Source organism: Pseudonaja textilis, chromosome 2 (genome assembly GCF_049901715.1).
Source record: "Pseudonaja textilis isolate UNSWEBS1 chromosome 2, rPseTex1.2, whole genome shotgun sequence".
NCBI lineage: Eukaryota > Metazoa > Chordata > Lepidosauria > Squamata > Elapidae > Pseudonaja > Pseudonaja textilis.
In genome coordinates, this window is record NC_141991.1 from 55,022,942 (window position 1) to 55,038,643 (window position 15,702).

At 36.1% G+C, this 15,702-nt stretch overlaps 1 protein-coding gene across 2 annotated transcripts in view; it reads right to left on the minus strand.

Moving 5' to 3' along the window:
* The window catches only part of PPARG (peroxisome proliferator activated receptor gamma), a 69,367-nt gene that overhangs the window by 24,068 nt on the left and 29,597 nt on the right, over window positions 1-15,702 (minus strand). For both annotated transcript variants that reach the window (XM_026724294.2, XM_087923926.1), the window contains exon 2: window positions 1,237-1,464. In XM_026724294.2, coding sequence (XP_026580079.1) covers window positions 1,237-1,456 — 220 coding nt within the window. In that variant the 5' untranslated portion in view covers window positions 1,457-1,464. The remainder of the gene's footprint in view (window positions 1-1,236; window positions 1,465-15,702) is intronic.

Sequence of the window (15,702 nt, forward strand, 5' to 3'; positions counted from 1 at the left end):
TGTCAATTAAACATCTTATACATGCCTCAGTTCATAAAATCAAGCATGGTTTGGGCTGATTTCTAACACTCAACATGCTCCCTTTGGAACCTGAGCTTTCAAAAGGAGCATGCCATTAAGCTGTTGATTTTCCAAGGCATTATGCCTCCAAATTCTGGTCATATTAAAGATTAAGCGGCATCTAATACTTTGCAAAGGCAAGACTGTGTTGCCGCAGATATTAGCATGCACCACTAACTGATTCTTTTCTAAAAGTTGTGCTCAGAGTAAAAAAACAAACCTATGGTTATACAACCATGAAGTTGAAAGGAGGCTGTTAGTTCTCCCAATCCTGCTTCATATAGTGTCCCATCCACACTATTCCGATTGGGGTGGGATATGAATATTGTGAACATATCTTAGCTAAGATTACCAACCTATGAACTAGTATTTATTTATTTGTTTGTTTGCTTAATGTATTTTCTGCCCACCTTGCAAGGGGCTACTCTGGGTGGTTGACAACAGTAAAAAGAGAGCAATGAGAGTAAAAATAACAGCATCAGAATAATGAAATGATAAAATTAAACAATGGAATAAACAATGAAGGTATAGTAATATAAGATTAAAAATGGGTATGGGGACTCAAGGACCACAGAAGAGCTGGCTTTATCTTTGATATACTTTACAGGTCACTTAAATGTACATCATTTTAGAATCATAAAATTGATTTCCCAAACTTTTAAATTGATTAAGTGTACACAGAATGATAGTTCTATTCTTTTTTTATTGCAAAGGCCAAGCAACAGGTTGTTTTATTTAAGGAAATAACTATAATCTTAAAATATGATTGATTGTACCAAAGAATCTTTTTTGAAGGTCCTAATGGCCTACGAATTCATGTTGTTGCTATAACATAGCAAAAAAAAAAAAGAGGAATTTATATCATATAAATTATCAACCCCCTAACAATCAATCAGGGGCCTTTTACCACAGAAGAATGTATTATTATCTGTATCCCAGATTGTATCAAGCAAGATTTTTCGAATTGTGTTCAGTTGATGGAGTTTTGTAAGAGACTTATGGAGCTTTGCCTCCTGATCAGGGGTCTTGGGAATTTTTTTTTTAAACTAACAGGTTTCACAACCTGAAAACCTGAAAACCCCTGATTTAAAGCTGTTCACCAGTTAATTTATAAGCTATGGTGTTTGAACACTCTTCTAATATCTACAATTATCAAGCCATAAAAAGTTTACATACTTTGACAATCTTGAAATTTCACATCATATTTATAGTCAAGGGCTATCTGGTCAGTTCTTGCAAGAGGGAGATCCTCATAATGTGGCGAAGAAAGGCTGGAAAAATCAACGGTGCTGAAGGGCTTTATGTCAAATGCATGGGCGTGTTCATCCATTGTAGAAAGATCAACTGGGCTAATACCAAAGCTCATGGGCCAGAACGGCATTTCGGTATCAACCATTGTAAAGCCTGAAATTAAAAAAAAAACAGAGAAAAAAAGTGAGACTCAGTATTTATAAAATAAAAATTTACATTACTACAATTACATTTATATCCCGGAAAAATAATGAACAGAGTCACAAATAGTCAGAAGTGCTGGGCTGACACAGTTCTGTCAAGATTTTAAAAACAAACACATACTAATAATGTGTGAATGGTTGCAGATCTTTTATTTTTTAGTGATGTTATTTTTTTAAATTAATATCAGGAGTGGTATTTTGGATTTTTTTCCTTTGAGGGAAAGGAAACCAATAAATCTAGGGAGGAGATGAATAATCAGCAAATACTTAAGGTACCAGGAAGTTTATTACCATTAGTATGGCAAAATTAATTTTAGTGGGAATTGTGTGGGAGAGTTCCCTGTAGATTACATTCAATGTGGATATTACTTAATTGTTTATTTGAAAGTTACACTGACCTGGAAAACCATCCCCTAAAATGATGTGCAATTAGGGCTGATTGTGGATGTACACTTTACATATGTTCAGAAGCCTTCAAATATTACTTAAATTAATTCTTCTACAAATGCATTATTACTCTTGTCACTCTATAAACCATGATCCCTTTGATCTTTGTCACTCGATAAAAAATGATTCCTTTGACCTTTGCTTGAGATCCCCAATGATCTTTTGCAGTTTTTTTTTAAAAAAACCTATAGACTAGGTTTCGAAAGTAGAAACATCATCATAGAAGGTGGCCATGGCTTACCAATTCTGTATAGTTACCAAGAAAACTAAATAGATGTCCCAAATACTTACTAGGAGGTGACTTGTTATTGCAAGATTTAAATCATTTTGCTCAGCAGAATTAAATAGTGCCCATAGTACATAGTACAATTGTTCTTTCATAAAGAATTACTTTTTCAGACAGAATGCTGCCTGCAACTGTAAAGAGTCAACTTTGGACTTCATTACAAATGAACAGACTCCATAAAAAGCAGTAACAATCACTACATTTTTGTATTTGCCTTGCACTGGAAATCCAGTAACTGTTCCCCAAGTCTGGAATGGTAAAATACTCATGTCTAAATTAGGATCAGACTAGATCTTATTATTAACCCTAAAAAATAAGAAAACACACACTGTATATCCTATTTGTAAAAAGGGAAGACAAAGGAAGGAAAGCAATTCCTTTCCAAGGCCACAAGTAAACACTTACTTTTAGGCATATATAATACAGTTTTGAAGTAGGCAACTGCTTAATTCGTACCAGAGATATATGATATGATACACATACACACACATACATATAGATATAGACTAGAACTATAAGCCATATATCTATATATCTATATATCTATATATCTATATATATCTATATATCTATATCTATATATCTATATATCTATATATCTATCTATATCTATATCTATATCTATATCTATATATACATACATGCCTACACATAAACATAGAAAGTTGACTGTATTTGATTTGATATTTGATTTGAAACTTGGAATGCTAGCGTGCATGGACTTTACACCTTTAGGTAATAAAAATTGGTTTGGCTCTGTTTACTTTGAACCAGCCAGTACTACCCTGCCTTCTGTCCTAAAAATGGTTTTTAAAATAGCAGCAATGGTCTATCGACTATAATCACATTAGACTCAGGAGGAGAGGCTTTTGTCAACGTTTAACTTCCTCAGTGACATATGCAAACATATCAGTGGCCCTGGGTGTCCCAGCTCTGGTAAAAGATGTACCCTATGACCTAGGTGAGTCTGGGCATGCAATCCTCAGCACACTTCTTTGGCAATTCCCTCCTCCTCCTCCATCAGTATTTTCCACTGAGCAAATAATTTTCTTAGCAGGGTGGAAAAGTCCTTTTAAAAAAGTGATTTCAATATTCTCAACTGAAAAACAATTGAAATTTCCACTGATACAGATATCATATAATGAAATGTGTGTGTATATATATATATGTGAAAATCAGAGGAATACATGGGCAGTCAGTCACTCTCTCTCAGCCCCACCTACTTCTACTCATAGGGTTGTTGAGGTCTAGGACAACTTACTCTGGCCAATTTGTCCCGGCTCTCTCGCCCTGGCCGACTCGCCACAAAACAGCTTGCTAAGGGACAATTCAACACAGGATAATTCAAGAGTCAATTGCAACGGGCCTTGTCTTGCTTTAGATTTGAACTTTCTCAAGTTAGAATCAGGGGTGGGTTGCTGGGAGTTTGCAGGGGTTCGAGAGAGGCTCTAGCTAAGATTCTGTGCAGTTTGGAGAACCCCCAATTCCCACTCCTGGCTGGCCCCAGCCATCCCGCCCATCCCCTCCCACGCAGCCTGTTTTGGATACAGGTAAGTACAGGGTGTGTGCAGAAGCTCAGAGAGGCGAAAAACACCCCCCGGAAGTTCCAGAAGTCTGGAAATGGGTCCGTTTCTGGCTTCCAGAGAGCCTCCGGTTTTGGAAATGGGTAAACAGGAAAAAAGGAAGAGTTCTAGCACAATAGATGGAACTAAAAGTAATAAAAGTGATGAAATGATTTGGAATGAACCTGAAATGAAGGGTTGGTAGACAGTGTGCATTAGAGATTTTACAAGAATTATAGTGATTGAAGTGTAGAATGAATGTGAATATTAGTGTTCAAGAAAATTAGATGAGAATGTGGTTGAGAATGTTAGAAAATTCCAAGGTTGCAAAACATATTGAATGGTGCTGATATTAGCTGTGTTTCCTTTTCTCATCTCATACCTTAATTCCTTTGGTTTATGATTTCTTACTCCTTATCTGTGCTATATATAATGTTGCTTATCCCAGAAAAGAAGAACACAATTAATATGTAAGAATTTATGTATGGATTTACCAGCTGCTACAATTGTTTGAGACTGTAAACCTTCCTGTTGTGTTAAAAAACCATTAATGAGATCAAACTATCCCCCCAGCAACTGTCTCCCAATTATAGTGGATTGATATATTTATTCATTTATCACATTTATATGGCCACTCATCTCATGGAAAGTGACTCTGGGTGACATACAATAATTCAATGATGATCTTAAGGCACAACTTGTCTTGCTTAGGTTTGGCTTGACAGGATAAACAAAGTCATATGTTGTGATTTATTAACCATGTTTTATAGTTTAGGATTGTGTAACCCAGACCACCATGCTTTATTCAAAAGCAAACCACAGTTTGCAGTGTCTGAATCCAGCCTGAGAAAAAACCCTTTAATTCTCCTCTCTTCCAATATACTGAAACTGCATCAGAACTGATCTTGGCACAACCCAAGAAGCAGGCAAATGTTTTTTAGAATGCTATGTCAAAACCTCCATGGTTCTTTTTCCACACAGAGAAAGATAGGATTAAATAGCTATTTGCCTATGGTTTTGCATCAGTAAGAGAACTAGCTAAAGTTGGTGCCATAAGTATATGGCGCCAACTTTACAGCTCTTCAAAACCTTGACCAGAACAAAAAAGAGTTAGTATTTAAAGTGCCACCTAGAACTTTAGGCTTAATGCTTTCTCAGATTATAATGTGAAAACTAAGAATTGTCTATGATGAAAATGCAGTAAGCATGCCCTCTTTGACACATTTTGGGGAAACTGGTAAGATAATTTTCTCCTTGATATCTTCTGAATAAACTGTTTCAGTTTTACATTTTCTAAGTATTTCAAACTGAAGAAATAATCTTTTTTAAAAACAAAAACAAAAACTGTACTGAAGAAACAATATTCCTATCTTTTCCATTCCTCTGGTTTATTTTGTCTGTAATATTCTTTAGTCTACATGAAAGGCACTGTGGAGACATTTAACACTTTTTCAGAAATAAAATTTACTAATTGTGGCTAGAAGAGGAAAATATTGTTAGAATTTGTTACGTAAAAGTGTTGTCCTATAGAATAATTAAACACAAGAATAAGAGATGACTTTTTGGGTCTATGATATCTGTGGCTTTTAAAACAAATTATGCATAATACTATGGGTAAATATGGTGCCCTCTAAGTCTGACATATGGTGATCCAGTATCCTTTGACAATAAAAAAAGAAAGAAAAGAATAAAGCAAAGCTTTATCATATAACTACCATATAAATATGTTGATAAAGTAATAACCACACTCCCCCAAATTAGCCATGCAACGAATGTATGAGTGTACAAATCATTTCAAATGTAAATTGTTCCATTTTGAATTTGAAATAATTTCTCTAATTTCTCTAACTTCAGAAGTGTCTGGATCATGAAAGAAGCTTTTTTGAACTTCAAACACTTTTAAAAGGACTGAAGTAGCACAAAAAAACTGCTTGAAGCATAAAATGATTGCTTCACGCTGGGAAAACAAAGCTGTTTCTAACTGAAAACTAGACATTTCTTGTTGTAGAGCGGCAGAGGAACGAGGCTGAGCCAGAGTGAAACGTATAAAGGCTTTATTGCAATGAATAAAGGGTTGCTGCGTCTGCCTCCTAACTAGGCAGGTTAGCTGGCGGCAACGGGCTGGCACTGCTCGACAGCCGCCTTTTATAGCCGGCTGTCAAACGGTGCCAGCCAATGGGAGCGGCTGGTGCTCCCGCTCAAACAGCGGACCTGGTTGGGGACTCCAACCAGTCCCAAAGACATAACATTTCTAATTCAAAATTTGCTTCTCTGCATTCATAGGAAAGACCAGAATTTACAGTGATAGATGGAATAGGCAAAAGGCAGTGCCCTGATGAGATTCCCATCTCTGTTGAGTTCCTAAGCTTATAGTTTATGCTCTTCCATTCCACAGTCCCATTCTTAGCTTAAGTGAAAAGGAAATGGGTAAGTAGATCCCAAAGATTCCCCAGGAGACTTTAACTCAATTGCAGTACCTTTTATTCCACACAGTCACTGTTCATTAAAATATGCTCAGTGCAAATGAATTGGTATGGTACCCATGGGAGGGAACGAGTTTCATTTATTCTTTTTTACTTTCAAGGAATAGAGAAAGGGCAATGAACAGGACAGAACTGTGCATTGCTAGTCACATAAGGGGAACACAGGATATGATAAAAAACAAAAGACAAAAAAACTGCAGACGGGTTTCCAGTGCACTCTTGAAAGTGACCATGGGACTGGGTAAGGCAAGCCTATCCTATTGGCCACACACACACTTCCACATTGTTTTGTTTTCACTTCTGCAGCCCTCAGAAAAAAATCAGGTTATTAGTTGCTTTACAAAATGCTGAGGGCAAAGAATAAAATTACTGTCTCTATTGCCAAAGATGATGCAGACCCACAAGACTGCCACAACAACAACAACATTTTCATTCCATGTTAAAGAGGAACTCAACTAACAATTTAAGATTGGTGCTTAGTATGGCAGTTCCTAGCTAACATTAGTCAATTTCACCAGTGCTCCTTTTAGTTGGGCTTGTTTCAACTGCTCCACAGCCAACTGGGAAATAAATTAGTTCACAGGATCACAGAGCTCTGGAATGTTATTACCTTCCCCCCCACCCAAATAATAGTAATTTAAAATGCTTTGGCTGAAGTACCCTGAGCTTAGAACCGTGATGGCAAACCTAAGCCATGCGTGCCGAAAGTGGCACGCAGAGCCATTTTTGCTGGCACGCAAGCCATCTCCTCAGATCAGGTTGACTGCGCATGCACGCACGCCTCCTGCCAGCCAGCTGATTGTTGGGTATCTGCCGCGCATGCGTAGGGGCATGGGGGGGGGTCGCAGATGCATTGCATTATTGGTGCAGGCACACACGCACTTTCAGCAGGCTACGACAAAAAGGTTGGCCATCACTGGCTTAGGTCATAGGAAAAAAGTTCCCCATAATCCCCTGGACTCCCATATTTTGTCTATGGCAACCTTCTTGAAACCTGTGTTCTGCAGACGTGTGGTTCTACCATGGTTTAATTGTGTGTTTAAATTTAAAAAACAAGTTAGGAATTAAGGGAATTATTATCTGGTGGGCATTATCTATAGCAATAAATAAAAAATAAGCTAACAACATTTTGTTCAGCGTTTACCCCATCCAATGAAGAAGCATCCTTCTGCTAACTTGATTGGCCCGTTGCACTGCATTCTAGACATAATTTATTTTCATCAAACAGAACATTGTCACTAGACCTGTGAACATGGGCAGCCACATCCTTAATTTCACACTGGTTGTACAAAACCAAGAAAGGAAAAATACACAAAAAGAAATTCTGAGAGAATTAAGCAAAAATAAACATTAGAATTCTTGTGAATATAATTCTATGGATTTTATTCTGCCTTAAACTATACACAAGAACACCACATATGTAGCTATCATTTCCTACCAGTCTTCCCCAACCAGATGCATTGGGAATTAAGAAAATTCTGGAATTCTGGAAGGTGGAGAAGGCTGATTTATCTATGTCATTGGAGGAACAAATAGTAGAATAAGGAAGATTTTAACGGAGGGGATAGAGAGTTGATCGATCAATTCTTTGGCCTACCAAAGGGCCACGTGTGGATTTGAATGATGTGCATGGACCTCGCATCGCACAATAGTTAGTGGTGCCAAGCCAAAGCCTAGTTTTAATCACTTTTTAAAAAGGCAATTTAAGTTAGATTAGTTAACTGTGCTGTACAGGGCTTTCAATTTGAAGAGAAAAATTGTATTCTTACAGTTGCTACTTTTTAGTCTCCCCAAAGCACCTTTTCCTCTTATAATATTATTATAATCAAATGAGTGGTGTTTCCTAAATAGTAGTATATTTAGGAGGAAAAGTACTCCAGAAACTATTATAACTATTATGTTTTCTCTTCCCCTCGACTCAGGCAAATGTTACAATTGTATCATGACAAATATTTTGCCTCTTGTCTCCTGTATGGATGCCTACACTTTTCAGTCAAGTATATCATCATTTTCTGCCTTATTAGAAATTATAATTTGGTAACAAACTTTGGAGGACTTTGAGAACCAAACCCAAGGGCTGCGTGTAGCCCTAGTGATTCAGGTTGTATACTTTCCCCTAACACATGGCATCTTCTGGGCATTTATTTCAGAAAGACAATTCCCTTTCACAGCTATTCTGTTGTGGTACTGTAAAATCAGCAGAGGGAGCACAGCATTACTCAGAGCTTACCTGACACATTCAATTACATAGGAAAAGGAGATGTGCATGTTTTTAGTCATATTTTATTGCAGTTCAAAGGGCAGATAAAAATAAAATGGTAGCATTTTATAATAGTTTTTTGGAGTACTTTTCCTCCTAAATATAATACTATTTAGGAAACACCACTCATTTGATTATAGCTTTGTAAACTCCCACCAAGTAAAATCACCAATTAACATGGCTTGTATTAATAAATGCCATAGAATTCTATTACATTGTGTAAACCTAGATTCACAGACTTCCCATTATCAAAATGTGATCTGGACTTTGTATCATTTTTTGACCAAATATTGACCAAATATTTTTACCAAATATTGACCATATAATATCTGTTATTATTATTTTTTGACCAACTTTCCAGCAATTTTACATTACCATTAGCTCATAACTGTAATAAGATCACTTGGACTGTAAACAATTGTTTCCAATTTGTATAAAAACACTGAACCTACGAGAGCTATGGAAGGCCTTGTATAGAGCTTGGGAGGTCTTTAGTTTGATTGATCACCAGTAGTTAGTACTGAGAAGACATCCGCTCAGTGGCAGGAAAAAGGACTCTATCTCAAGGACAGAACATTTGCTTTGCGCTAAGAAAAAAAGTGGGTCTGGAACAACTCTGAAATACCCCAAATTAAGTGCATGCCATTCAGATGACAGCATATTGTTTTCCGGTTTTAAAACAAGCTCACAGTCCCTTAAGAAATGTGGAAAACTTGGCCAAAAATTTACATAACATAATGACAGACAAAATTTGCCATTCAGGCCATTCAAGTTCTAACATGTACTTCCTCCAAAGCCAACACATTTCTTTACTTTTGAAATATATCATTTTCCCCCATTCTTTACAGTAAACATGGAAATCTGCTTCCAGCCAAGGTTGTTACATATGTAAATACTTTAATAGGAAACAGATGTAAGAAAAATATATATTTGATTTCAAGTTAAATTATTAGATGCAATCTTCTGAATCAAAAACGTTGTAAGAAATGAAAAAAGATAGAACTAAATGAAAGCTCTTTATTTTGGCTAGAGGAACACACTGAAATACAGAACTGAAAATATACCGTTTTTTTTTCCATTTAAGCTCATTTTTATATTCTTGTTAAAGAGCCCCACCCCACCACACACACATTTCCACCTTTTCCCAGGAAACTAAGAGTATTGTCTATAGAGTTATTTTACCATTGTGTATATATAAACATTTTAAAGATGCATTAGGCTAATTTGTAAACTTTACTCAGTGAGGTGCACTGGCATAAATTACTTTTTGCCAACTTTAATTCCTTTCTGATATGTGGACCTCAAAATTCTCTGAGTATTTCTGTACAGGACTGCAGTATTCGAATAGTTTAAAATCAATGAGATTTAAGCATGCTTGGATATGCACTGGATGGCAGTCAGATTTCACTCACCTAAACACAGTGAATTCTCAAGGTATAAAACTCTAGTATTTGAGGTTTAGTAGGTAGAATTGTAAACTGATTTTTTTTAAAAAAACAGTCTTGCTGTCAAAGGCTTTTCAGAAAGAGGGATGGGAAATGTCTGCAGTTTGATCCAATGGCTTTTCCAAATTTGTTCTTATTCATTTAATAGAAATCTCAGCATTAATTTGAGAGTACGTTTCAGTGGATCCTAGGCTGCTTACAGAGACATTGTCAGTACTTAGAGTCTTCCTACCTCATCTACCCGAAAATAGAATATGGGCCAACACAGCAGCAGTTTTTGAATAGGTAATTTCACCATGAAGATAACCTACATCAGCCATTTTTTATGAAGCAGCTTCAGTGCACTACCCTTTCAAGCTTTCTTTCTATTAGAACCATTTCTACTTCTCTACCTTTTCACAATTACTATTTTTTGTATTCTTCCTACTTTTTTAACTACAGGTTGCCCAGAATTTTCAGAAATTGTTCTAAATTGTTTCTTCTAAATTGTTTAAATAAACAACAAAGAGCTTGTGGTAAAGTGATTTCAAATACATTCATATAGCACTGCACCACCGCAAACCTCTTTAAAGATTTGAACCTCTCTTCTGTTTAAAATATTCTATTTCAGTACCGACGGTACTACACTCAGTATTAAAAATCTCCTTTAAACTGAAAACATCAGCTGCTAGATCCATAGTCACAGAATATATTCTGTTCTTTTATAACCTATTCTGCTCCATTTTCCTAATCATATTAATGCACTTTTTAAAAACACATCACGGTTCTGAATGGCTAGAAAAGGGTAAGCATCCTTTGGGGTTCACCAGCTTTGTATTCTTCTTTAAGGGGCTGCCTTCCAAATATTTTGTCTTCCAACATGGTAAATTTGAGATGAATGAGCAATTCACTGAGAGGAGCAATTCACTCTTGTGATCTTGTACAAGACAGCAAGGAGGATAAGAGAGAATATGCGTGTTATTTTGAACTTATTTAATCAGAATGTGAAAATATTTACAGACCCCTCATATCCTGGACATAAACTGTTTCAACTCCTATCCTCAAAACGACGCTATAGAGCACTACACAACAAGGACAGTTGTGTAGACACAAGGATAGTTGTGTAGACACAAGGACAGTTTTTTGCCGAACGCCATCACTCTAAAGAAATAATTCCCTCAACACTGTCAAACTATTTACTAAGTCTGCATTACTATTAATCCTCCCATCCTTCCTTTCACCCATCTTCTCCCACTTATGACTGTATGACTCTAACTTTGTTGCTTGTATCCTAACAATTTTTTAACATTTCCTAGTATGATTTACTTGCTTATTGTACTCTATGACTATTATTAAGTGTTGTACCTTATGATTCTTGACTCTTGACAAATGTATCTTTTCTTTTATGTACACTGAAAGCATTTACACCAAGACAAATTCCTTGTGTGTCCAATCACACTTGGCCAATAAAGAATTCTATTCTATCCTATCTATATGTTAAGTAAAACACACATATATACACACACACAAAGAGGCATATACAGATATTGATATAATTTACTTTTTTTCCTCTAGAGTCTACATGTTACTAAGTCCTGGTATCTCTTTAAAGTTAATTGTAGCAATTGGCTGAAATAGCCACACACATCTTCTGTAATTAATATAGCACAGATATAAACTTCAGTTTACTTGTAAAAGAAAAAAAAAACCTTATTAACTTCTAGTCAGTCCTTACAGGAAAACACATAAAGGATTTAAATCACAGTGTAAATTATTTTACTGCTTCAAATCTTATTAGGAAATCTACTCATTCATGGTCAAATTGAATGGATTTCCACATGGAGAAGTGATGGTGGAAAGGGAAAGCAACTATTAATTCCTTTAAGTGAATCGTGTGACAGTCTTTATTTTTTGTACAAGGATAGAGCAGTAGCTCATAGGACTTCATTTTAGAATGTGTTGGGTTTCTTGGTACTCTGATGCATCATCAGATATAGTGAACATTATGCTTTTATAGGACTATTCTACTTTTCAGTGATATTGGTTTGGAATCTGAAAATAGATTCTAGTGGAAGAGGAGACTGATCTTCCCCCAATATTAGCCCAATTAAGATAATCCTATCCTCTTATTTGCTAGATTATTTGCACAGATATTTTCTTAAAGAAGATTCTATAAAGAGATTTTCCTTAGCTCTTGAATTTTCTTTCTTCTTAATGCACAGAATTTAAATGGGTATTCACTTGTGTGTTTGGCTTTTAAGGATAGAACTCTTAGTTGCCAGTACTTATTAAAGTCACTGCATTGATCAGATTAGTGTTTCCAACCCTGGGCATAAAGTTTTAGGAAATAGAGACCAAGTGAAATATGTCTAATGATAACTAAGAGTTCCATGCTTATAAGCTCTTAGAAGTGAACACACTTTTGCTGGAGGTGTTTGAAAGAGGCCTGAGGGCCATCTACCAGGGATCTGCAATTCTGATATTGGGCAGGGGTTAGTTGCTAGGTGATCACCATGTTTTATGTTGTATGAATAATAAAACAAAATTCATTTATGGAATGTAACCAACATTTTCTCGTGTTTAAAATTTCTTCCTATTAATATCTATTATCTCACAAAATGGAAATACCCTTCCCCCCCACTGAATTAAGTATAATACATAACTACAGCATTCATAATATAATGATGCAATAGATTGGGTAATCCTCATGCCTATGCTTTACTAGTAACAAAAACATATTATGATTCTGATATTTTTAGGAATATTTCAAGGTATTTGGAAATGTTGCCATTTATGACCAACTGGCTTTTCCAGAGTTTATTAAAGCATATTTTCCACTACATAAGAGATCTCCTGATGATTAGAAAATAGGAACTCATGTTCAAATATGTTTGTTACATACACAGACAGTATGTAATGTGGCTGTGAGTGAGCCCATCTGTATTCAAGAGGTTATCATCTTTGGTTTTGGATGGGGTTCATTATACCGGACACTACACGGGTCTCCTCTTGGATCCTCAGCTCCTGTTCAAAGAGCAGGTAGAAGTCGTGGACAGGAGGGTTTTTGCTCAACTCCGCAGTCCATGCCAATTATGTCCTTTTCTGGACAGGGACTACCCTACTCATACCCTACTCATCTCCCAATTGGACTATTGCAGCAGGCTCTACATGGAGCTATTTAATAATTCTGAAAAAATCTGGAAGCTTCAGCTGGTGCAGAGTATGGCAGCACAAGCTATATTGGGTTCCTGGAGAAGGGCACATAGAACACTTTTTCTCTGCAAATTGCACAAGGTACCAGTTTGCTTCTGGATCCAATTCAAGGTGTTGGGCTTATAAAGTCCTACATGTCATAGGATCAGATTACCTACAGAAATGGCTTCACCCCATCTCATTAGCCCATCACTTGATCAGGCAGGGAAGGTAAGCTACAGATATCATCAGTCAAAGAATTTCAACTGGGGGGTCTAGGAAGAGAGTCCCCTTACCCGCTTTGTGGAACAAAGAGGCGATAAAAACCAGAAGTGAGGAAAAAAAACCAATTTTTTATTTCCACAAATGGGTCAAAATTTGGCTCTACAGTTTAGTCTAGGGGCTGACTCAGAAACCAGAGATTGTAAGTCTAGCTCTCTCAGTCATGGAAGCTGGCAGGGTGATTTGGGGCCAGTCATTCTCGTTCAGCCCAACCCACCTTACAGAGCTATGGTGCAGAAAATAGGAAGAGGGAGCATTATGCAAATCCTGTTCCGTGTACATAAAGGTGGGATATAAATTTAATAAAATACTTTTCTCTGTTGGGAAAAACAGAGTTTAAAAGAAATCAGTATAAGAAGAATGCCCTAGTGAACGTTCAGTTTCTCTATTCCCTCATCTCATTGAAACATCACATACAACCTTCTGCATTAAAGATTGTTCTGAAAATTTTAATATTCTGTCTATATTTTTTCTATATTTTTATAGAAAAAGTGTGGATTTGTTTCTTGGAGAGGTAAATTTAGATTGCCCATTTGTTCAAATGTTGCATGACTATGGGGAAATGGTGGGGACCACAGTTATGGGTGTTTGCAGGGGGCAAATGACATTGTATCACTAATGCTAATAATACATTTTATATTAGTAGATTTAGCAATTCTATAATGACCCAACTAACACAAAACTTAAATCACTTGCATAATAATTGCCTAGATTTGTTGGCAAGTGGATACCTTTAGAAATAAAAATGATAGATTGATAGCCAGATAATGCCATGGCATCCTCATGACTTATACTAGAAACAAATAGAAATAAAAAGTATTAAATAGCTTGGAATCAGGCTTAAAATTCAGTTTGGGGAGGCTGGAGCTCTAAACAGCATTTTCATTTGAAGTAATACAAACAGGCATTTGGAGGCTGAAAAATATATGCACCATCAAAATGGCCATGTTGCTGAATTTCAGAGGTGTGATCATTAAGACACAAAATTGTTGTGGACCTACAAAATTATGACTGGGCTGAATGCAGGCTGTGTATTGGCTACCTTAATCTAGTCATCAACAAAGTTTCCCTGTGAAGTTTTACTATAATTATAGAAATAACTTGGTTTGCAATGTAGTGCAATTTTTAGAGATGGGTAACAGAATGCAACAGACATCTCGTGTCATATTTAATTGCTTGGCACAATGAGTTCTAAGCATTTGCCAGCAGGAGCAAAGGTCTCTACTAAAAAACCTTTTTTCTCCCTGATTACGTAACTGTGATGCAGCAGACATCTACTAATAGTTAATGAAATGATTCATAGAGAGTAGCACCTGGAACTTTTATCCTGAGACAGATTCTGTCTCAATCTCATCTGATGCAAGATGGAAGCAATGTTGGGTGTCTTTTTCTCTCTGGAACAAATTTAACAAAACAAAATGATGCACGTATTTATTTAGAAATAAGATCCGCAACATTCAGAGGGCTTTATTGTTTAGTAAGAATATTTCAGATTATAGCTTGAAACATTTATTGGTTAGTATTAGGATCCACAACATGTTTATGTAGTGCCATATCACGTGCTTTTTAACACTTTCACAAAGAATGGGTAAGGAATGGGTATGGCGTATTCACAAAATGGCAGACATTGGAGGGGGAGATAATAAATGCCAAAACACCTATTTTTCAAAAGGCATTTGAATGAGGCTAAAACTAATAGGCTCAAGAAAATTAATACAACTCTAAATCCCACGTGTGAAATCTCATTATTTAATCATTGCATATATACACAAGAGATGCACAAGTAAACGCTCCTTCTTGCTTGCCTATAAAATCAGAAAACCTGTCCCCTTTTAATTCCCTTTGGTTTCCATGAATGATCTCCATAATTCCCTAAACCATTACCCTTGGTTTACTCGAGCTTAGTTTTAAAACTTTTATTTTCACTTATGATAAAAATTAGAGCACATTTATTGATCTACTTGTATTTAAAAAGTCCCAAATCAGAACATTTTTTAGAGAACAATATTAAAGCATGATTGATAAACTAAAGTGTTTTTCCTATCATTTATGTTTCTGTATAACAAGTAGGAACTATGCAAATGGAACAAACTTTAGGCACTGTAAGGTTTTTACATTATTTCAGCATTATATAAAATAGAAACTTAAATTATTATCATAAATAAAGTTCGTCAACTGGCAATCCAATATTTGCATTGGACCCCAACTGAATCCCATAATCCCCAACTGAAAAATCTAAGGAGTGCCAGGAT